We start from the raw sequence: 23,374 nt of genomic DNA, 5'->3' as shown, positions 1-23,374 counted from the left end.
GCTGTAGGCAGTCAAGGTCACTTTCTCACTGCAGGCTTTGTTCTGTGCTAATGGGACAGGACTCTTCATGAAGTCCTCAAAGCCAAGAGGTCTGTCTCTTTTCTTGCAGAGGAGAAGAGGGCTACACCATTCAAACTCTGCTCTGTCCTTTGTACCCCTGTGTGTGTCACTGATGCCATCAGCATGTGAAGAACCCGCTGCTTCATGCAATTTCAGATGCTCACTGCACCACCTTTTCCTTCTTCCTGACAAAGGAGCTGTTCCACATGCTTTTTTTTTTTTTTTGCTAGTATCGAGGACTTGGCCATATTGCTGCTTCCACGCAGACCTCCCCTTCAGGCCATGCACATATCCCTGGTTGGGAACCACCCTTCTCCTTGCAGTGCCAGGCTTCGCCAGCCATCCCAAGGCACTGTTGTCCTGTTGTTGTGTCCTGACACTGGACCATACCACAAACAGCAGTGCCATGGTCCTGGCTCTTGAGCTGTCCATCCTGGCTCTCAAGAGTGTCAGTTATGATGCTGCTGACATCCTTCCAGTTTAGAAGCTAGATCAGTACCCACTGCACTTGACAAGGTTGTGCAGTGGAGACATTGTGCTTTTTTCTTGGTCTAAATCAGAATCTAACCAGTGAGAAAAGTACTTATTCTGCTTGTGAAGAGAGAGCATCCATTGCTGTGAACCCCTTGCTTTCTTCCTTGGTTTCCTCCTTCAAGTCTTCTCCACTTTTCAGTTTCATTCACCTCCACCTACTCTCCCATGTCTCCAGGACCCTGGATTTTCTGTTTTTGAAGGACTGCTCTAGCTCTGTGCTATTGAGGAGGCTTCAGAAGCCAGATAGAAGGAAACAGCAGGAAGTTGGGCAATGCAGGCCACAATAGAGCAATGTATGGAGCCTTGGGATGGTGTTGGAGAAGCTTTTACTGCTAGAGTGTGCTTAACTAAGGTGGCCATGGGGGGCTAACAGCATGTCTGAACTCCTTAGTCCTGCTATGAGGCCTTGCTCGGTGGCACCCAGGAATGCCAACTTCTCCCTGCATCTCACGTGGGACATGGGCTAAGAGGCTATGGGAGCTTGCTCCTGCCCGCCATGGGCCAAGTACTTGCCTTGGGCCATTGCATCATCCACCAGGGCTGCCTGTAGCCTCTGGATGTGCCAGAATTGTGATGAAATGTCCCATCACCTAAATCTGGTGGCTCTAGAGAGCTGTTTGTTATAGTGATGCTCCATCTTGTGGCTACAGGGGAAATGAGAAACATGGCTTCAGCCCTCTGGTGTCTCAGTGATGGGTCACCAAAAGGAATAGCTTCTCCTGCAGCTCAGACAGCTTATGCCATAACCTGCCTCCACCAGCAGAGCTTGTTGTCTTCACCACCCACCATCCTGACAGCCCAGGACAGATGAGAAAAGGGAGAGCAAACAGCTCTGATGGTGAGGTGCAGAGAGGACCAAAGCTCACAAACAACTGGAGTGGAGCTATTCTGTAGAGTAAGTGACCCTGCTGCCTGTGACCCTGCTGGTGAGGCTGAGACGCCAGTATAATGGTCTGACCCCAGGCAATGGTCTTCTCAATGCTGATTAGTGTCCTCTGAAGGCCTCTACAGCTAGAGAGAGGCACCAGCAATCCTTGATTGTGCACCAGCGCCAACGGTGTCCCAGCAGAGAAGGGTCCTTTCAATGCTGGAAGAGCTAAATCTTCTGCCTGGGAGGGCAGGTGAGCTGATTTCTCTCTCTGAGCCCTGGTATGTTTAGTTTTGAAGGGATCTAGTATTTATTGAGCCATATATCTCAGTTTCCACAGAGAAATCAGCTGGGGATGCTTCTATGTGACTCCTTGAGCCTTGGTCAGTAGTGTGGGAGGTCCTTGTATCAGTGCTCCAGGACTAATGAAATGTGAATGAACACAAAAGGAAACACTCTTCCTAAATCTTCTACCATGCTGTGATCTAAGGCCTGAGCAATTCAGGCATTTATTCCCTTACATCTTTACTCTGCTGGCTCTCAAGCTGCAGCCCCAACACCTACAACCTGATGGAGATCTGCCTCTTGTGTTTAAACTCTTTCACTTACAGTTATTCTCCCACTCCACAGAACAGTTGTTCAAGCACGACTTGGGCACCCTGGCAGGGGCCTTACACACAGATCACTGTGTGTCTCCTTCCAGCCTTTTGGCTGAGTCATTTTGACACTTCTTAAGGTATTTCTGTGTTTTTTTTTTTTCCCCACTCAAACCATTAGCTATGCTGGTCTTCAACTCATAACTGGGCCTCCAGTCCAAAAGACCTTTAGACACATTTTGAGCTCACAGGGCTGCTCGTATGGCTGACGAACTGCATCCTTCTGGTGTGCACCCCGTGGTGACTGGGAGAACCTCCATCAGAACCCACGTGGCTCAAGGCTCTATTTCTTCTTAATGGAAAAGGTCAGTTTTCCTTGCCTTGTTTCTGGGGCCTGTGTAATGGCCGTGTGTCTCTGAGAAATGTTTAGGTGTATTTACAGCAGCCCTCATGGAAGGAAGGGAAGTTTGTTACATGTCATTGTGAGAAAATAATGAACTAAAGAATATTAGAGTTGTTTTAGGACAGAGAAAGAGCATGTCTAATATGACATCCTGTTTGACAGAGGCCGCAGTGGATATTTAGGGGAAGAATGCAGTAAGAAAATGCACTCCTATTGTTCACAGTGCTTCTAGCAATAAGAAGCTTGGCTAGCAAATAATGAAAGCTTGATCTTAAGGCTCCCTTAAGTTCCAGACTTTGCTGTTCCCATACCCCATTGTTTTTCTACTGAGGCCTTAACAGATACATGCCATGCACTGAAGATGGTATGCGCATATCTGTTTAGCAGACAATTCTAGCATTTTTATGCTGGAAAAAAACAGAATGCTTTATCTATGCATCTTTAGTACTTCAGGGAACCAGTTGGATATTTATGAACTGTAGTACTTAACTACTGGTTTCTTTAAAACCAAGCCAAACCACCCCCATATAATTGTGTGATACTATAACTTCACTTTTCCAGTGTTTAGTAGAGGTAGTTTGTTGGTTATTTCTGCTTAACAGAGAAAGGAGATTGGTTGCCAGCTGAATCACGGTTTTTGGTCTTCTTTCTTCTTGAAAGATCACAAACATCTGAGTTTAGATTACTAACATGAAGAGATAAATGAGTTATAAATGAGTTAAAAATGCAGTGACAGCAGTCAGAGTTTGGCAACACTACTTTTCCTGAATTTATATTGACAACATATTCCTCAAAGGAAATATTTTTACAGAATAATGCATTTAAAAAAGTAATTTTTTTTAATTGAAGCTTTTAATTTTTATTTAAATTAAAATTCTATTTGCCTTCTCTGTGGTCTGCCCTATTACTTCATTATGTAAACTGTGTGTACCATTATTGTGCCAAATGTCAACTCATGGTCTACTATGATGTTAATGGGTCAGAAGCAAGGCATAGGTTTATTACATCACTATGTAGTAGTAGGATTTACTTTTGCTATAACCACTTTGCAGCCCAGGAGAGACGGTGTTGCACCAAACATGTCTGGATGCTCACGCTCCTTCTACAAGTCCTACATGCTTTAGAAATACTTTGTGTGTCTGCTCTTCCATATTCAGAATTAACTATTCTCTCTTGGTAAGTGGTGAAAGTATGAAGTAACATGCAAAAGAAGTAATCAAAAATGTGACAGTCATCATTTTCCATATATATGTGATCACTTGAATCTTTCAGTGTTTCTATGTAGTTTCAGTAACAGTTTAGATAAGGGGAGGCTGTGTATATGTGATAAAAGCATGGTGTCTCTGCAGTTACACTCTGTGCAGATTTGGCAAGGATTAAGAGAAGAATATCTTTGTCTGCCTCCTTTTTTCTGTAGTTGAATTCAGGAAGTGGTGGCCTTGAAGCAGATCTTGCACTGTTGTGTGTTGATGGTAGTGTTTGTGCCGAAGCATGTATCATTTAGTCACCTACATTACGAAAATTTGCTGAGCACTCATAATTAATAATTTATTTTTTCCATTATTATTCCTTTGAAGACAGTACAGCTTAGAGAGACTTGTACTTCTAAATATTTGGTTTCTTTGGCCAAATATCTCTTGTGCATTTAGCAGAAGATTTTCTTCTTTTTGTGCCTTGCCAGCACACTTTTTCTCACAACAGGCTCAGGTCTTGAAACACCAGTTTGGTTACGCTAAAGCCTACTGCAGTGCTGCTGATGATTTCTAGACTATGGTTAAGCAGTGGTGTTAAGCATTTGCTTTCTCCTGTGTGAAATGTGTATGGCATCCCACATGTCTGTGAATCATAGAAAATAATCTGCACTTTTTTGTTTTGTTTTCACACATTTATAATTTGCTTGCATTTGATACAGTATTTTTTTTTAGTAGGGTGTTTTTTTCTTTTTTAGCTTTGGTTGATAGCAGTTTATGCAGAGGCAAGTCCAGTCCCTCATTAATTTCATGTTCAGATGAAAGGCAGAGGAAAAGGAAGAATTCTGATAGCTTTGTGTTCTTTGTCACTGTTGCCATTTAGCATTAGGTACCTCTGCAAGAGCTGGTTTCTGACCTACTCTGTCTTCTCAGAAGAGCTACTGTGCGGTAACCACATTTGGGTGCAGAAAGGGAACTCTGAATTTTCAGCCCTATTTTGAACACAGTCCCTTTAAAAGGTTTTGACTGATGGAATAGACTAAACTATTTAATTTGGAAGGGACCTACAATGATCATCTAGTCCAACTGCCAAGTCAAAGCATGTTGTTCAGGGCATTGTCTAAAAGCCTCTTCAATACTGACAATCTTGGACTATTAACCACCTCTCTAGGAAGTGTGTTGCAGTGTTTGACCACCCTCCAGGTCAAGAAATGCTTCCTAATGCCACTCTAAGACTCCCTTGGTGCAATTTTGAACCATTCCTCTTGTTGCATAGCAGGGTGAAGAGATCAGCACCTCCCTCTCCAATTCCCCTCCTCAGGAAACTGCAGAGCAATAAGATTGCCCCTCAGCCTCCTTTCTTCCAAACTAAATAAGCCCAAAGTCCTTAGGTTCTCTGTGTTAGGACATTTCTCCTCTGAATGCGTTCAAGGACCTTCACATTCTTCTTAATTGGAGAGGCCCAGTACTACATGCAGTATTCAATGTGAGGCTGCACCAATGCTGAATACAAAGGGATAACCACCTCTTTCAACCAGTTGGTTATACTGTGATGTACTGCAGGATGCAGTTTGCCCTCTTGGATGCTAATGACTTGTGGACATCTTCTCATTGCCTGACATTGAGGCTGATGGAGGGATTTCTCCTTATGGGATGGGGCAGAGAAGGTCTCTTCTGCAGCACATACGGGACAGGAGGCAGGGACCCTGGCACATGCTGCCCAGGATTCTGCAAGAGAGTTTGAACAGTGGTCACTGGCTTATTCCTGTCCTGCAGGCTGGAATCAATGCTTGTTGTAAACCAAAGCAGTGGACTAAAATGCCTGAAGAGACTGGTCACTGAGCAGCCCTATGGTTTAATAGTGTCTCCTTTAATGGTTTAAAAATCTCCTTAGAGTTGGTTTACCTATAAAATGAGGAATGTGTGAGGTCTAATGTTTGTGGGGCAATATGTACAGAGTAGATTTGCTTAGGAAAGCATTTGTTGAACTACATGCAGCACATAACTGAAGCTTAGAGGCATGTTCAGAAAAGTACTCAGCACGTGGCATGTTTAGTCCTCTGAGTCCCTTGTACTGCAGGGTTTGGGGAGAGAAAGATTCAAGCATTGTTTCAAGAAATAACCTGTAAATAACATGATTTAAGGGAAGCAGTTCTTCCCAATACCTGTTGTTTTGCATCTGTGTGTTGTTCCATTGAATCCTCCTAAGTTCTTGTCTTTGAGACAAGAGATGCGATTTAATAAAATGCATTTGCCTTTTTTGTTCAATTTTTGTTTTTCCCCACTGTGGAAGTGGTGGGATTTGATCATGTTAGCAAGTAAAGGCTGATATATTCATTATGTTTTCTTGCACCTCTAATTGTTTAGTAAGGCCAAATTTCTTACTGTTTATTTTCTCTAAGCCAGAGCTGCAGGAGGCTGATGCAGACAGGAGTGATGTAGCCTCTGCTTGCTGTCAGTCTGCACGTATTCATGGGGACAGGCAGGGTACAACAGGAGGCAGAAGAAAGGGATTTGATGGCCTTTTCACTTTTTCATGGGGATTCAGCTGAATGTGCTTTCTGTATGTTTTCCATCTGTTCTCACTGCAGGTGTGTGTAATGTGTTCCTGCCCTGCAGCACAAGGGCAGGGAGAGGTTCATGCCACCTGCACTCTGTATATGTAACTATATGGTATAGTATGTATGCACAGTTAGATGTGTAGTTCCTATTAAAAGGAGCTCATGTGGCACCACAACCTGGGTTTCAACCAAGTGAAGGGAGAGCCCCTGTTCCTGCCCTTTCCTTCATGCCATCCTCCCTCTTTCCACCAGACAGCTCTTGCTTTCCTCAGAGGGCTGAGGCTGCACCATTCTGTGCCTTTTGTCTCTATTTTCTGTGCCTCCAGTGAAAGGTTTAAAGGGCTTTTGGCAACCAACATTTGCTGTGAGTTTAAAAATGTCTGTCTTCCTGCCTGGAAATGGAACTTATTGAACTGGTAATTTTATAATGTGGTATGCTTATGTTTCAGACTCCTCACACTTATTAATTCTTACTGAAATCAAATTGATTAGAATAAATACGACACTGATAAAGTTGTTATGAGCATTTATCAGGCCACATCCTTTTCCTGTTGTTTTCCTGGTATGCAGCTCTGAAGTCAAGTATTCAAACATATTAGCATAAAATTTTTCTGGTCTTGAGCATTTTTTTGTAAATAACCACAACCACTGAAGCCAAACTAAGTAAGTCCTGTAGCTCTGATGCTTATTTAGCAGTTAGGCTTGTGAGCTTAAGTACAGGGGAGGGGGAGACACTGTTAGAATATCTTTTTTTTAAACTACGAGATTATTCCTGCCATAGTTCAATGTTTACAGAGTTTTGCAATGGTGACACCTAGTTCTTCCAAGTAAATTGTTCCAGGATCTAGAATATTGTTTCTTCCATTCCTTTGTATCTCATAAACTTGCAAAATTTAGGTCAAATCCAATAGCAAGATGAGTCCTGCATATATACTTTAATATACTATTAAACTGCAGTTTAATAACATATACATAGCCTGTCACATTTCAGACAAATCTCTTCCTGGAGCTTCTTTTAAACTGACCTGATTTATCAAACTAAGAAATATTGACCAGTTTTGTATAGGATAACTCTTGCTTTTGATTCTGGATTGAGGGGAAACCCATCCATGCTGATTTAATTGTATTTCCCCCCACAAACATATGCGGCTTCCCACTCTTTTGCTCAACACCACCTTCCACACCAATCTCCAAAGGACCCGTGGTAGAGGGAGCTACTAGTCAGCAGGACAGAGATTTACAGGCAGTGCATAATGTCCCTGTAAAACCTTTTGTTTTTGTCACCTTGATGCTAGTTAGACCATTGTATACTGGTGAACCACAGAGCGAATGCAAGTGCTGGGTTTTGGTTTGCGTTCAGCTGAGTTTTCACAGCCAGGATGTGCATTGCCATGCTGTGTGGCTGTGGAGGAAGCACAGCTTGTATTTAGTCCCCTCCAGCTTGTTGGGGGTCCAGGGGCCAGTTGCTGTTCAACAGAAGGGCAGGAAAAGCAGGTTGGGCCTCAGTGCTGGGACCCTAAAGATTGCCACTTTGTGCCTTCCTTCTGGTGGGCCATGCTTGGTGGTGGGTGATCTCCTCTTCAGATATCTTTCTGCTTGTAGTAAAGGGCTGTGTTTTAAGTTGTCTTCATTACTTCATAGATGTTCCTTTTAATTTCATTACATTTCAGATAGGTCTGTCTTCTATACCAAGGTACAGGAGACACCAAGGCTGCATCATGCTGCTGAAGATGAACCTGGGTGAGTGACTGAGAAGGGTCTGAGCACTGTGCATCAAACCTCCCAGCAAGAAGGAAACCCAGGCAGCATTTTTGTGCTCATGTTGTTTTCACATTGTGCACCAGTTACTTAATTACCCTCCATTCTTCACTTTTTACTTAGCACTGCATTTTCCACCCTGAGGCACATGCACAATGTTCAGGACTCCCAGCTTGCAGAAATGAGAAGACATATGACTCAATCTCACTCTTTCCAGTGTATAGGAAAAAGCAGACTTTTCCTTCTGCTGAGGGAAATCTGGGGCAGATTCTCTGAAGAGTCTCAGCTGTGGCTTTCTAGCAAGTGTCAAGCACAGGAAAGAGCCCCATGACCAGGCAACTCCCTCAATGGGCAGCACGAGGTGGAGGAAGTCAGAGGACATCCGTGGGGTAAGACAGGGGTGGCTCTTCAGGGTCACTGTCATGGGTGCTGGAGGGATGTCTTTTCCCTAGCCTGGAGGACACCTTCCTGCCTTAGGTGGAGGTGAGAGGACAAGCAAGGCTGGAAAGTTTGGTAAGGAGCTGTTCAATTTAAGCAACCCAGGAGCAAATCAGTTTTGAGAATTGAAATTTAAAGATTAAAATGTGTGGAAGGCTTGGGAATGGAAGAGGGTTTGCATTTCAGCTGAGGCCATGCTCAGGGACAGAAACAGATTGCCTGGAATGTTAAAATTTGAATAACTGGTATTACCTTAGGGCCTGGAGGAGGACTGTGATGTATTTGGTACTCTACATGGTACAGCCACTTACACATTAAGAACTTTCAGTGGAAGAGCATAGCTAGCCCAGCATTTGTGCCATAGGAAACTCTGCGCCTGCTGAGAGACTGAAAATGCTCCTGGGATCACTCTACCAGTGTGCTGGTATCTTGGCTGTCTGTGGTGATAGGGAGCAGACAGGGATTTATTTATATTGTATAATATGTGTACCATCTGACTTACTGACCTTTGCAAAGCAACTGGTTTGAAGCTCTGTGCCAGGTCTTGTAAATGCAGCAAGTGTGTGTTATGCGTGCTGTCCTTTAGGGACTGCCTTTCAACATGCCCCTTCTCCAGTGCTGTCTCCAGGCTGTGCTTGTGTTAAAGAACTATGCAAGCACATCACAGGAAAAGAGTAGAGCTGAAATCCTTAAAAACTTGGAAAAAAATCAATACCTTGTCATTCATGACAGCTGCTTTTAGAGAGGTTTCTGGCCTCACAGGTGAGTCACGGATGACAGACATCACCTGTATGTGATGAACTAGCAGGCATATTTAAAAGGACCATGACTCAGCAGTTAGCATCACTGTTGTGGCCCTGTGTGCACCAAGGGCCTCTACTGAGATGCCTCCTGCTAATGTTATCTCTGCTTTTTACGCATTTACAGATCACACTGAAGCTCATGGATACACTCTCCACCTTCCAGTCAAACAAATTGAGGGAACATTGATGACTGGTAAAACAGGGACCCAAAGACAAGACTAATGATGGTGAGTCCCTGGTGCAGATGCTAACTCTGACATTGATAGAGATTGGCAATGCTATCAGCCACATTATGTTCTAATTCATTTAAAATAAACAATGTTTGATGTTGCCATTGAAAAGGCTTTTCATCAGTGGGTGCACTGGGTACAAACAGGATGAAAGATTTAGGTGGTCACACCTCTTGATATGTCCAGAGGTCAAATTGTAGGAAGAATGCACCAGAAAGTCAAAGACAGCAGCTTAAAAGCAGGAGACAGAAAAACCAAGCCATTGATGCATGACCAAGGGTGTTTCAAGAGCAAAAGGCTGGAAGCAAGGTGTAGCTAAAGGCTGAAAGCAGGGAAATGTCTCCCTGCTAATTCCCACCTACTGGATGCTGGGAGACAGAGCATGATATATGTTCTCTGTTTACAAACTGTATGTTAAGTCTTGTCAGGTTTCCACGGGAGAGAATTCTCACTGGTTGGATTGCTGAAGGTGGTGATAGCAAATTCTGTCTCTAAAGAGCTATCTGAACACCTTTTATAGACTTGGTACTTGGTGCACTTACGAGATACTTTAATTGGTGGTAGGTCTTTTTTTGCTTCTGTTTTTCTCCTGTCTGCAGTATTGAGCCAACATAGGGGCAATTCCCACTGAGTTAGACTGAAATCCACAAGTGATGATACTAGAAGAATTAGGCTGTGTTCTGAATGAATAATGATGTAAGAGAGAGCAGGGGTTTGCTTTCCAGCATGAGCATGGAAATGGATCATGTGCTCATGCTCTCACATTGTCAGCATCCTTGCTAGTGAGGATCTGGCTGTAGCATCAGCTTTGGTCCCTTCTTATGTTTGTGTGTTGCCAGAAAACAGCAGCGAAATGGACTTCTAGGGAGTTAAGCCAGCACAGAATTTGTTTGACAGGGATGTGCAACTAAGAAATGATCCAGCTGAATTCCCCAAGCTGAATTTCCAGTGCTGGAAGTCAAAACAGGAGAAAGAACAGGTTTCGCTATGTAAATTTGGCAAATGTGGTTTAGATTCATTTAGGGAAGTTTGTGACTCAAAATGAATCATACTGTTTACTTCTAAGAAAAAAGATTTAATTCTCAGGATGCCTTTGTGTTTTTACTACAAAAGCCTAAAGAGAAACAGGTTTTGAAGGTGTTATTTCCTGGTAATAATTTTACTGTCTTTATTGAGCTTGGTGCTTGTTGTTACATGGAAAAAAGCCAAAAGAATCACAGCTGTATTTAAACCAGCCAAGTGATCTCCTATGGTTTCAAGGCAATTGTGTCACAGACCCTGCTTAGCAGTATGATTTCAGTAAGTTAGAAAGATCTAGCTGGAGATATTCAGAGTTCTCTGATTTTACTGAAACTGTAATGTGCTGAGCACACGGAAGATGCTGCAGTGCAGTGGAAGCAGAGAAAAGGCAGTGTTTTGTAGAAGATTGAAGCTGAGGTATGAGGATCATTTTAAAAGTGGTATATTCCACAGGCATTGATATGACTGTAGGAAATACTGAGGAAAATTCCCCAGCCAAAGTATACTCAAGGAAAGGGAAAAACGAATCACAGTTATGCTTACTCAGTAAATAAGTGGATTGAGGATTTCAGCAAAACACTGGAATCTTCATTTTTCCCAGTAGCACCAGGCAATTAGTCATTTTAATAGAGGTACTAATGATTATTTGGATTCCTATTAACCTACAAGGGTAGTCATGCATAGTCTCCTTTCCAGAGCTCAGCTAGCTTCTAGAATAATTGCTGGCTTCATTTTTATCAGTAATGAGGTGGCAGAGATGCTTAATAAGCTGCATAGTTCCATCTGCAACATACAGATATGCAAGGGTCCAACAGATGTGGAGGACACAGACAGGGGATTTGAGAGCCCAGATGTCCAAGTAGCCTTCTGTCCTGCAGGAGGATGGAGTGATTCTTGTTGAGGGCAATCCAGACACTAAAAAGCTGAATTGCTCACTGGAGATGCCACAAGCTTTTCAGTGACCGTTGAGGGAGCCTCAATAGTTTATTTGACATTGCAGTAGAGGGTGCTTTGCTTAAGGTTGGAGCAGTTCACTCAGGAGACAGTGTGGTAAAATGCAACTAAGAAACAGAGCTGCTGAGAGGACCTCTGGGGAACCGAAAGGTGACACTGAGCCCTGGCACTGCTCTGGGGAGCCCAACGGAAACCTGACTCTCATTTCAGCACATTGTACAAAAGATAAAATATTTCTATATCTGTAATATTTATATTGATATCTCACATAACCAGACAGCCTACAGCCTTTCTCTGCTCTTTGTATTAGCTTTGTCTGGAATGTCTTGTTTACTTAAAGCCGCATTCTTTTTAAAAGGAGGACAGTTTGTGGTGTGCGATCTTGATGTGGTGATCATATCCATCAATGCTGTTGTTTGCAGTTTCAAAACTGCAACAGCCCTTTACCCATGCACTAAACTAGGTAAATGCAGTTTTGATTGGAAAGAAGATTAACTGTGGAGCAACATCTCTTATTCACAAGAGTAGTTTGCCATGTCTCAGGAAATATGAAAAAGGAAGCAGTAACTAGGGGCTTAAAAATGAAGTAGAAAAGCAGATTTCCACTTATTTTTTAAACATAGACATCTGTCTGCCCTTGAAGTTGTTGTGCTTCAGGAAATGGGGGGAAAACCAACTGATTTTTCAACCCTCCCACAAACCTAAGAGCTCACAAGCAGCAGCCTGCCTTTGGCAGCACTTCTGGGTGCTATGGAGCAGGCTGCAAGGGGGCTGTCATGGATAGAATCTCTCATACCTGTGGGATGATGCTCTTTGACCCATGGGAAGCTGTCCACAGGGTCCAGGGCTGGGGCCCAAAATGCTGGCTAAAAGAGGACTTGCAGAAATGGTGAGGAGAAGATAAATGGCAGGACATTGTTGCTTCAAGACACCTGCATCTTGCCACAAGATCTGCAAGCATGTCTTGCTTCCCCACAGCACTGCCTGCTGTGGCTTAAATGAGTAAGCACGGTTCAGCATAGGCAGTTTATGTAAAAGCAGCTGGCATGGTGTGGAGGAGGTGCCAGCAACTGGGTAAGGGCTTATTTTTAGAGTAAAGTATGTCAGTTGGTATAGATCAGGCAACGTAGATGACATCCTGGTCCTCCAGAGCAGATTTACTGTGGGTCTGTTTGAGCTGGGTATGTGCAGTCCAGTGGTGGCTGAGTTCACTCCTGGACAGATGAGTCTTCATCTTGGAGTAATGGGTGTTGGGGAAAGCAGTGCCATCCCTATGACCTGTTGGTGAGGCAGAAATAGCAGCGATTTAAAACACAAGGTAATTAAAAATTCATGGTTGCAGCATGAATTTGACTCTGGTGATTTCTCTGTAATGCACTATGCTGCAGTGTCTGCTGCCAACATTTATTTTGTGCATATTTTAAAGTTAAATAAATCAGAGAATAAGTTCAAACAGGGCCAAAGGTGATGAACTGTGCCAATCCAGGAACACAGGATCACTTCATGGGACCAGAGCTACACTGGCTGCTCAGCCACTGCCTATCACCCTTTTTACTTCTCGTATTTCCAGCACTAGATGGAGAGCAGTCTGCACAGCGGAAGATTGTGTGTCTTGTCTTCAGTCATTCTGACTTCCTCAGATGAAAGACAATATATAAATACAGCTATTCTTAGTCTGGCGAGGCTTGTTTCAGTGCTAACGTTTGCTTTAGTCTGTGTATTGGCCTGATGTTAACAAGATAAACAGAAGATTGCTTGTGTGAACATACCTATGCTGAAGGGATGAGTTTTATCTCTCTAGAGCTTTCCAGCTACTACTGAGGTAACAGAACTGCAAAAACTCATCATGCAGTGATATTATGTGGCAAGCAGTTCCTATGAGTGATTCCAAAGTAATCTTTTGCCAACAGAAACTCATGTCAATGACATGTTTAGAAGCAGCACAGATTCCCTCCCCTGATACTGTCTATAAAATGATGTTTCCTAACTTTAAAAATATAGGTGTGTTTTAGTTCTGAATTTGTTTTCTTCTTGCTCCCGCCTACCTTTACTGGAGAAATAGTTTTAACTGTTTCAGAAGTGGTCACTGTAGCTGAAGGAAACCCCAGCCTGTGCAGACCTGTCTCAGCATCCACGCTTGCTACTCCACTGAGTAGCTAGGTGGGCAACACACAGTGTGCCAGGTGCCCAGTCCTGCCTTGCCATGTCCTGCTTGAGGGCCGGGTGGAAACTGCAATGTGAGATGCAGTGGCAAAAGGCATGACTTTTAAGAGTGCTGAGTGGGCATGCACACACAGGGCAGCCTGGAGACACCCATGGGGAGATGCACAAAATCTTGCCTTGGACAGGGATAGGTGTTGAAGGGGTTTTCTGAGTTTTTACTTCAGGAGCAGGTCTGCATCTTTGGACTGAAGCCATCTTGAGCTGCTCAGGCAGAGCCTTCTCATGGCAGCGGGCTCAGCTCTCCTCTGCAGTAACCACTTTCCACCTCTGCTGCAGCATCCTCTTTTTATCTTCCTCTTCTCCCATACAGAGACAGAGAGCTAGGGAGTGAGAGAAGAAGCCACTATCACTTTTGGTAACTGAGTTTTGAGCTATTCTCTCCGTGCTTCGTTATTTTGGCAGTGTTAGGAGAGCAGCCAGAGCAAAGCATGTGTGTAGCTTTTCTCTCTGTTTCTCTACATGATTTGCAAACACACTAATTTGAAATTAAACGATGCCAGCTTTGTACTCTTGTATAAATAACAGGCAGATTTCTTCTGATTTTGCTCAGGGCAAGCACATATCTGCCCCTCTTTGTAAAGACAGTTCCCTTGGAAAAAATTAAGTCCCTTTTGGTGTGTGTCAGCCAAGGTGTCATTGTTCTTCTGGCTCCATAAAGGATTTGCCTGAACTATTGCCATTTGCTTCTCTGGTGTTGAGCAGGTGCCTGCAGCCCCTCAGGATAGTTGCCAGGGACATTTCAGGTGGTTCACACATAGGGCTCCTATTAGACTTGCCAGTTACTCAAAGGATATGCCTTTCCACAGCTCCTCTCCTTGTGTTTGGCTGAAAGTATGGAGAGCACATCCATGATTTGTAGGAATGAGTTAGTCTAAAGTGGAAAATATCCTGAATGTGAGTGGAATAAAAAACCTTCAAAACCATTTTGCTCAGAGAGGCAGAAATGTGCACCTTTGAGTAGCATTGGTTTGTCTTTTGTTTTTGTGCATTTTGGGCAGGTCAAGCTGTGGTGTTGGAGAATGACATTTGAGTGAAATATTGCTTACAGCAGCACACAAAGATGTCAAGTTTAGAACGATCTCTCTGAAGATCAGTTTCAGTCTTCAAACCTGTTTCAACATCATTTTAAGATCTGCAGGCTGCCTTAGGCAGCGAAGTAGCTGCTTTTCTCACTGCAGATTTCTGAACACTTGAAACGATAAGATAAACTGCTAGAGTGACATTCATTAGGCTTTCTTTGTGAGTAAAACTTTGGAATAAATGGTGGCTGATCATTTGCACAGGGAAAAACTGCCTGGTTAATGTTTGTAACTAAAGTATTTAATCATAATGAAATGATGTTGGAGCTCTACATAGTGTGTGTCCACCTATGCTCACCATAGCCCCTTGCTACAAGGTAGGAGAATATAAGTGCTTCAAGCTAGGGTTTTCCAGCTTGTAAATCATATAATACCATAAAATGAATTTTATGAAGGCTGTAAGATGTTCCGTAGCAGATTCTCTACTTGCTATTAGATCATTAAAATTTATTATTTTTTTTTGTTAAAAATCATTTAGATATGTTATTTCCAAGGGATTTCTGGGACAATATTACTTTTGAAAAGGTTTGGCATTGTTCTGATGGTACTTTTATATATGCTTAGTGGAGTGGCACTGAGCTGAAGTGATAGCATAACCCACCAGGTAAAGGGACACAAAAAGAGTTTGGGGAACAAACTATGGGGTTGTTTTGTTTTTAATTGGATTGTATTTCTTTTTCTTTTGTCCAAACTACTTTTATGCCTTACAGTCTTTCAGTTGCTGATTGAATGTACAAAATACAGCTTGGGGATTATATTGCTTGTTGCACAAATGCTACTTGTATGATGTTGGTGGACTAGTCTTCTATTGATAAGAATCCCTTTGAGAGCAGCCAGCCCTCTTCTGTATTGGAAAGACCTGCTGGGTTTGGCCCAGCTGGAGAAGTTTGACTGCATAAAACCTGTGTGTCCTGCAACAGCCCTGTCCAGAAAATATAAAGTTAAATGTAGCTGCTCTTTCAGGACTGTGTATATTTGCATCTGGTTTTGTTCAATTCACCAAAGAGAGCGGAACTGAAAATGTAACTTTGAAAGGCATTATTTTGGGTGGTTTGGGGTAGTACTTAGTGTTTTTTTATATTCTTAATCTATTTTTGTTTTAGTTCTTTTTTTTCCTCACTAGGACAATGCTGCTTTGACTTTAAAGTGCAACTGAACTCCTGGGAGAAGACCTGGGTATGTGAGGGGTTCACATTCAGGTCCTTACCATTTGTCTGTGTATTAATAACAACATCAAGAGGGAAGAAACCTTTTCTGTTGTGCAGTCTGAAAATAGAAACAGTCAACTTGTGTATTGACACAGGAAGACTTTTGTTGTTGATTTTAAAATGTCAGATGCTCTTCAACTTTATTATTGACAGAATTGTGCACCTTCTCAAGCTGCACAAGGCTTTTCATTGATTTTTGTGTCCTGGTATAAAAATAACACCAACTGGATATTCTCCAGAGCTATGAGTAAATTTCACAGAGGAGCCTGCATGTAAAATTCTGATTTAAAAAGACCTGTGATCTTAGCTGCAGGTCAAAGAAAGAATTTAAGTGTATTAAGAGTTTGCTGCTGTGTATGACAAGAACCAGACAAAGTCTGTAGAGCAGTTATTAGTAGTGGACCCCACGACTCCCCATTCTTATGGATGATTTTCATAAACTGATTTCTGTTTCCTTTATTGAGAAAATCCATTTGATTTCTATATGTAAGTGGAAGTCTCTCACTACCTGAGTGTGCTGGGCCTCTACTACTGACCAAGCATTGGCATGAGTGAATGCTGTCTCCCTAGCCCTGGCAGATCCAACTTCTCCCTCGTCCATTCATAGGAGAGTCCCTACACACTTTTCTTCTGTCCCTACTGCATATGTGCACTTATTCCTTTGAAGATCAGAATATGAGCTTTTCCAGACTTCTGGGTGTGAACACCTATCCTGTTCTTACTTTTTCTGTTTGTTATTTCTTAATCAGTTATTCTTGCTTGCCAGAGTTACAAACCTGATGTAGTTCCTGTGAAGGAAAACCTCCAACTAAGTCTTGGAGCTATTTTAAGGAGAAAATGGTAAAAATCTGTGATTAAATAGGTAGATAAGAATTATATACTGATGTCTGGAGAATTAAAATGTATTTTCAAATCATACACTTCATATATATACAGGTTATGTTCTTTTTCACATAGATGTTTCATATGCAAAGTAATGTGAAAGGTGCAAAGAAGAAAGGTTAATTCATTGAAAAGGCTGCAAGTTTCTGAATGATTGAAGCACTAGCAAATAATGTTTAGAAAACTTAGTCTTGTAAAACTCTTTCTCTTGCGCCTCTGCAGATAATGGCAAAGATGAGGATAAAAAAACTTTTCTTTGCTTCTGAGCATCTTGCATGCCTCAGCTGCCGTCATAGCTTTAATACTAAAAAGTTATAAAACACACATTTAGACCCAGTATTAGATATGTGCAGCTGCCCACTTGCACAATCAATCATTTCTATGGAAATCAATTTGTACTCTCAAATGTGAGAGTATGAATTATACTCCCAAAGCTGACCCCTTTCTTTTTAATTTGCTCCACAGAAGGTACTTCCTTTTCATATACTGAATGAAGAGAATATCTGCCCCAGAATGAAGACTTGATTACAAGCAATCTTAGGCCATTTTTACAGCCATTTTTAAAAGATACAGAAATGGATTTCTTGATGAGAAATGTTTCTGGCTGAGAGCATGAACTGTGCAACATAATGGTACGAAAAATTGTAGGCTTAATTGCAACAAGGAAACCTTGAGTTTAGACTCAGAACCGAACTTGCAAATGGTCTAAGAGTGTTGACATACCAGAAATGCTGACTGAGAAGGGTTGAGACATGTCCAGAGGTGTTTTGTGAGGTGTACAGTGAAGGCTAGATGCAATTCTCTAAGGAATGAGTTGAACAGAGCTAGTTCAGAATTCCAGCTGAGAATAAGGAGTGTATCAGACAGGAGCTTCCCGTTTTTCTGTAATGCAGGGCTTGCTTCCCTAATTCCCCTCCTCCAAGAAAGAATGAAAAGACAGGCAGAATGATTTTGTACATCTGTCACATTGTATCTTTGCCAGAAATACAATAATGTAGAAATACAGTTCATCACATACACTCTTTCACTTAATGCCGTATTTGAAGAGGTTCTTCTGGTTTTCATATGCAGAAACATTTAAAATTGCAGCAGAAAACCATGCTGACTCCTCAGCAAAGATACTCAGAAATGTCTGTTGCTCAAGTAATTGCTGGTACCAAGACATTATCTTGGGGTTGTATACTGGGCAGCCTATTCTCCATGAAAGACAGAGGCTGCTGCCCCGTGTAGCAGCCCTGATCGGTATATAATGTTTACAGGAAGGAGGATTCACTGTTATCTGAGGCTGGCCAAGCTGTTCAGAGCAAATGAGCTCCAACAGTGGCCTTCTGGAAGATTTACAGAAGGGAAGAGCAGAGTCAGACTTTTGTCTGGGTACTGTTATTGAACTCTCAGACATCTTCTAAGTTAGAAAGAAGGATTTGAATAGTTATTTCTCTACCTGGCCCTTAACAACTTTCTGATCACATTGGCAAAAAGAAAACTGGTGCAGCAATGGCAAAGGTTGATTTTCATTGGCACTGCAGTGATCTGGATAGTTTTCCCCTGTCAAGCCTTTCACATTTCGTAGATACCGTCAAGGCTAATGCTTCTTTTGGTGTCTCTCTGTCACTTTGCTAATGCTGTTACTTTTTTCCAACATTTTTCCCTTTTTAACATTAAAGAGAAGAAAAATACCAAACAGGTTTGCGTTCATCAGAAAATCATTTTCTTTCTCCTGCACCCTCCCTGCCATGAGCAAGGTGACCCTACTGCTATTTCTGTTGGCATCCTGTGAGGCATGTCGGAGCCAAGGAAGAGGTGCTCTCCTACTGCTGGCAGTCCCATCATGTGGCACAAGGCTTAAAAACAGGACACAGTTCAATCGCCTTTTTCAGGTGTGTCTTCTCACGGAATTCCTTTGCAGCAAGGTAATAAAAGATGGCATCCAGGCAGCAGTTGAGGTTGGCTATTATCATTGATACCTGAATGAAGAAGCTGATGGTTTGTTTCAGACTGCAGTCCACTATCACGTGCTGTCTTACCAGGTACTGCAGGCAGATTGCAAGGTGGACAGGTGTGAAGCACACCAAAAACACCACGAGGTTGATGATAATGACTCTTAAAGAGCCATTGCCTTCTACCTTCTTTTTAGCTTGACTTTTGTGATTCAGAAGAATCCAGATGTTTTGGGCAGAGCAGAAAACAATCACTGCAAGTGGGATCAGAAATCCAAAGATTTCTACAGAAACAATGAGGGGGGTGCTCCACGTCTGTTCTGACATGTTGTGAAAACACTTAAAATTATCTTCCTCATGAAACACATACATTGGGGTGCTGCAAAGCCAGGCTACTGCCCAGATGAAGCAGCAAATCAAGATAGCCCACTTGGGGGATTGGTTAGCTCGACCTTCAAATGGGTGCCTTATGCAGATATATCTGTCGACGGTAATGCAGACGATGATGAAGATACTGCCATACATGTTGACGAAATAGAGAGACTCTATGAATGAGCACAGGAGTCTGGGTGCTTTCTTGATAGAGTAGTACAGCTTGAGTGGGAGCGAGAGAAGCAGCAAGACATCTGCAAGTGCGAGATTGATCATGTACACTGAAGTTTTGGTTTGTTTCTTCCAAAAGCAGCAGAACACAGAGAGAGCCATGGCATTAAGAACCAGCCCGAGAACGAAGGTGGGGATGGAGATCCCCAGCAACAGGGTCTTTGCTAATCTGTCGATGTCTGCAAAGCTGCATTCCCCGCTGCTGTTGGACATTCCTCCCCTAAAATGACAGAGAAAACAGATTGGGAATGTGTAAGGCTCCCAGTGAAAGCCTTGATATATCAGTGCGAGATACTTTCAAACACAGCTCTGGGATTTTTTGGTTTTGAGCTAGATGCTTGATCAGTCTTTGGTGATTACCGAAAGCAAATCCTTATTTCAAGCACAGAGCTTTCTATTTCTGATTTGTGTGCTTGATCTGTTATAATGGAGCCTGATTCCCGACAGCAGTAGTCAGCATCCACTGACTATCACACCCTTTAAAATAATCCCATTCAGATATCGAAGAGACTGACTTATTCAAACATACGTTTTGAAAACTCTGAAGTGCACTTGCTGTTTCTAGTAACTTGGACATCTGTTGAAACTTCCATAACACTTCTGTTCCTTTTCCTCATGAAATTATTGTTCTATATTAAGGTGAGTCAAACTAGTATCTAGGTTTTTATTCTTATATCCATGATTCCCTATGCATCAGTAGCTCTTCCTGATGTCTTTTTACTACACCTGCATTTATATGGGTATTATAATTTCATATAGTGCTTCTGTCTGATGCATTTTTTTAGAAGGTAAGCTTAAGAAGACTGATATTTTATGTAGATACAAACTGAGTAAACATGTTTTCTAGCTTGTGCTTAACTTCCAGCGTTAGATAAGTTTTGGGTTTACAAGTACTTTAACTGGTTATCTTAGATAATCTGGCAAAGATTAGCAAGTAGTGGTTGGAACTAGATGGTCTTATGGTCCTTTCCAACCCTAACTATTCTATGATCTTCATAATACTGTTCTTTAAAAAAGTATGTTTTGTAGAGAATAAGTGTTACCAGCGGTCTTAAAAACATATGTATGCTCTAACAAACTGTGCCTTAAAAGTGCTTTTTGATAATATCCTTAAATCAAAATCACAAAAAATCCTAATGAAAAAGATATTGGTAGGTAGAATTCGCAGTCCAACTCAGCCAACCAAATAATTCAAAAGATATTTTAGGAGTAAGTTAAGATGTTTTAAGAACATCTGCTTTGGAGGACAAAAAGTGACAGGTCACTCATAAACACTACCAAATGGAGCTGAACTTTGCTGAAGAAACAATTTGTTTACATGTCTAAAATAAAAGAGAAAATAAAAAGAGAGAAAAATGAAGGACAAGTAGATCTACTAAATATTAACTGAGAAAATGGTCTTGGGTTTTGCCAAATCTTATATCTCTGCTTTTCAGAGGGGTGCTGATATTGTGCAGAAGGTCAGAGGTGGGCTGACTTAGAGGAATCATGAGTGATAATGGAAATAACTGTACCTGAACTCAGACGGAACTCTGAGCTTAACATGTTCATATGAGTGAAAACAGTTTATTTCTAACTCAGACTACTAAAAGAAGAGGCACATAAAGCTTGAAGGCCCAACCTATTAATTGTTATGAAGTGTATATGTTATTAGTGGATCTAGAAAATTATTAATCTAGTTTATCTGTTGAAAGAAAGTATGGCATAGAATCACAGAATGGTTTGGGTTGGAATGGACTTAAAGCTCATCCAGTTCCAACCCCTGCCACAGGCAGGGACACCTTCCACTAGAGCAGGTTGCTCCAAGCCCTGTCCAAGCTGGCCTTGAACACTGCCAGGGATGGGGCAGCCACAGCTTCTCTGGGCACTCTGTGCCAACGCCTCACCACCCTCACTGTAAAGATTTAATCAAATGTGATTAAAGCAATTCTATAACTGTTGAGTCAAATTAAGAGATTTTTAAGGAAAACTGCTCAATAGCGGTTTGACACATCCTGTCAAACCATTATCTTCTTTGAAGTGTCTGCTTTTTCAGATAAGGGTAAGGCTGAAGATTGAAAGCACCTGCATTTCAGTGAAGCATACTAGCTTCACTAGCATGCTAGTGAAGCACCAGGAAAACCAGAGGTCAGAACAGGGGCTGTTAAGTAGGTGAAAAAATGGTTGCAAGAAAGCTAATAAGGACCACAAACAGGCTGGATGCAGGCTACTAGAGGGATACACAAATTCACTGAGACATATCCTTGGCAGTGTTTCCCCCAGTGGCTGCACCATAAGAAAAAGCGTGACCTACTGTTGGTCAGGGGGCAGATCCAACTGCAGCTTCCAGACAGCCGGACCAAGCCACGAGTTGGACTGGTGCAGCTTTGTGAGCTCAGGAAACAGCAAAAGGAAAACTTTTATAAACGAAAGGAGAACAAAAAGAAAACTTTGATTTATTACTCAATCTGAGATAGAGTCAATCCCTTTGAGCCAGCAGCGTGTGGCAGCTGCTTAGAAAACCATGTGATTGTGGTACATGAGAGGTGAGATAATTCCTAAACATGGAGGTGCACCATGTGTTCAAGGGGTTATTGTAGGCAGATGCTGCTGTCACCTGAGGGCAGGACAGGTAATAGGAAATAGAGGAAAAAAGAGTGCTGTTCTGTTGTGTGAGCATGTGTCTTCTGTGACCAAGAGCATCCTTTCAGCTGGGGAAAAAATCAGATGAAATGAACTATTTTAGAGGTTTGACACCTGTTAATCCAGCACTTTGTATTTTAAATGTATCAGAAAATTGCTTGTGATGTCTCATAAAAGTCCAAGTTTAGATTCTACTTTTATCAGGTTTCTGTCTTCACTGAATGCTTTTTTTTTAGAATTCATTAGTACCAAATAACATACGGCATTACCCCTGCAAATTGTTAAGGAAATGTTAGCCAGCCTCTAAACTGGTAATTTCCAGTACTCTAATGGAGTGCCTCATTCTCAAAAAATTGACATTTTTGATCATTTTACCCTCTTCAAATTTAAATTTCTCATCTTGAGATATCCAAGGGAAGTGTTCGCAAACAGTCCACACTCAGTAATATATTTGCTCAAAATTATTCAAGATGCATTTTCATTGACAAATAACCTTGCAAACATTTCCTAAGCACCATCTTTACTCCATTGTCCAAATTACTAATACTGATGGTATCCAACCTACAAGATACTGAATTGTACCAAACACATCTTTCCTGTATGGTAGACACTGATTATATCTCAGTTGCTAGTCATTAATCATATAGAAGTTTCATATATATCATGTTTCCTTTGTCTGCTTATGAGAATTTCTTTAGAGATAGTGTTTGAAACCTGCTTTCCCCCGCCTCCACTCTGTCCCTGACTGCTGTCTACTTTTCACAGAAGAAGTCGAATTACTTCTATTTTAGTCATTCTTAGATGAATCCGTGCAGATTGTTACTTACCACTGCATTGTCTTCTGGGTGCCTGCAAACAGATTCTTCAGTGGGTGATTCCAATAGTTACCCAAATGCTGAAGCCAGGCTTAGTGATCTCCTTTTCCACTTTCTTAAGAGACAGGCACCAGGATTGCTCTTTTCTAGTCGTCTGAAGAAAACTCCTCCATCTTGCAGTTTCTTGAAGGAATTGCCTGCAGATCTAGGATAGTTTCAGACAACTAGAAGCTAAATGTAAGAGCCTGTAATTAATTCTAGGAGTTTTTCTTCTCTGGTCCAGACCTTGTGTCATCACTGGTCCATTTCTTCTTGATTTTTCCTATCGAGTGAGGATTTTCCACTTCCTAAGGACCAGTCAAAAGCTAACTGGGTTTACTGATAGCAGGAGTTAGTGGTTAAGCTAGCAGCAAATGTGTACTGACATAGGAAATGGAACAGCAAGGTTTTACAGAATTTGCTTTGCTAGGGTTTTTTGCAGCACAGCATGCTGTGGTTTCCTTGTAGCTCAGATCTGAGTTCATCTGGCACTAGCTGGGATTCGCACAAGTCTGCATGTTAGCACAGACTGGGATGACAGATTAAGGATA

The 23,374-nt window shown here is 41.9% G+C and overlaps 1 protein-coding gene across 1 annotated transcript; it reads right to left on the bottom strand.

Annotated features, from left to right (window-relative positions):
* Window positions 1-18,633: 18,633 nt before the first annotated feature.
* Window positions 18,634-22,993, bottom strand: GPR55 (G protein-coupled receptor 55). Its single transcript, XM_034064264.1, has 2 exons — window positions 22,797-22,993; window positions 18,634-19,567 (listed from the first exon to the last, which is right to left on the bottom strand). Exons 1-2 carry the CDS (start codon window positions 22,802-22,804, stop codon window positions 18,634-18,636), a joined length of 942 nt encoding a protein of 313 aa, XP_033920155.1. The 5' UTR covers window positions 22,805-22,993.
* Between the last annotated feature and the right edge of the window lie 381 nt (window positions 22,994-23,374).

Source organism: Melopsittacus undulatus, chromosome 6 (assembly GCF_012275295.1).
Source record: "Melopsittacus undulatus isolate bMelUnd1 chromosome 6, bMelUnd1.mat.Z, whole genome shotgun sequence".
Lineage (NCBI taxonomy): Eukaryota > Metazoa > Chordata > Aves > Psittaciformes > Psittaculidae > Melopsittacus > Melopsittacus undulatus.
Note: the sequence above shows the minus strand (reverse complement) of the source record. Positions and strands in the feature narration are given on the sequence as shown.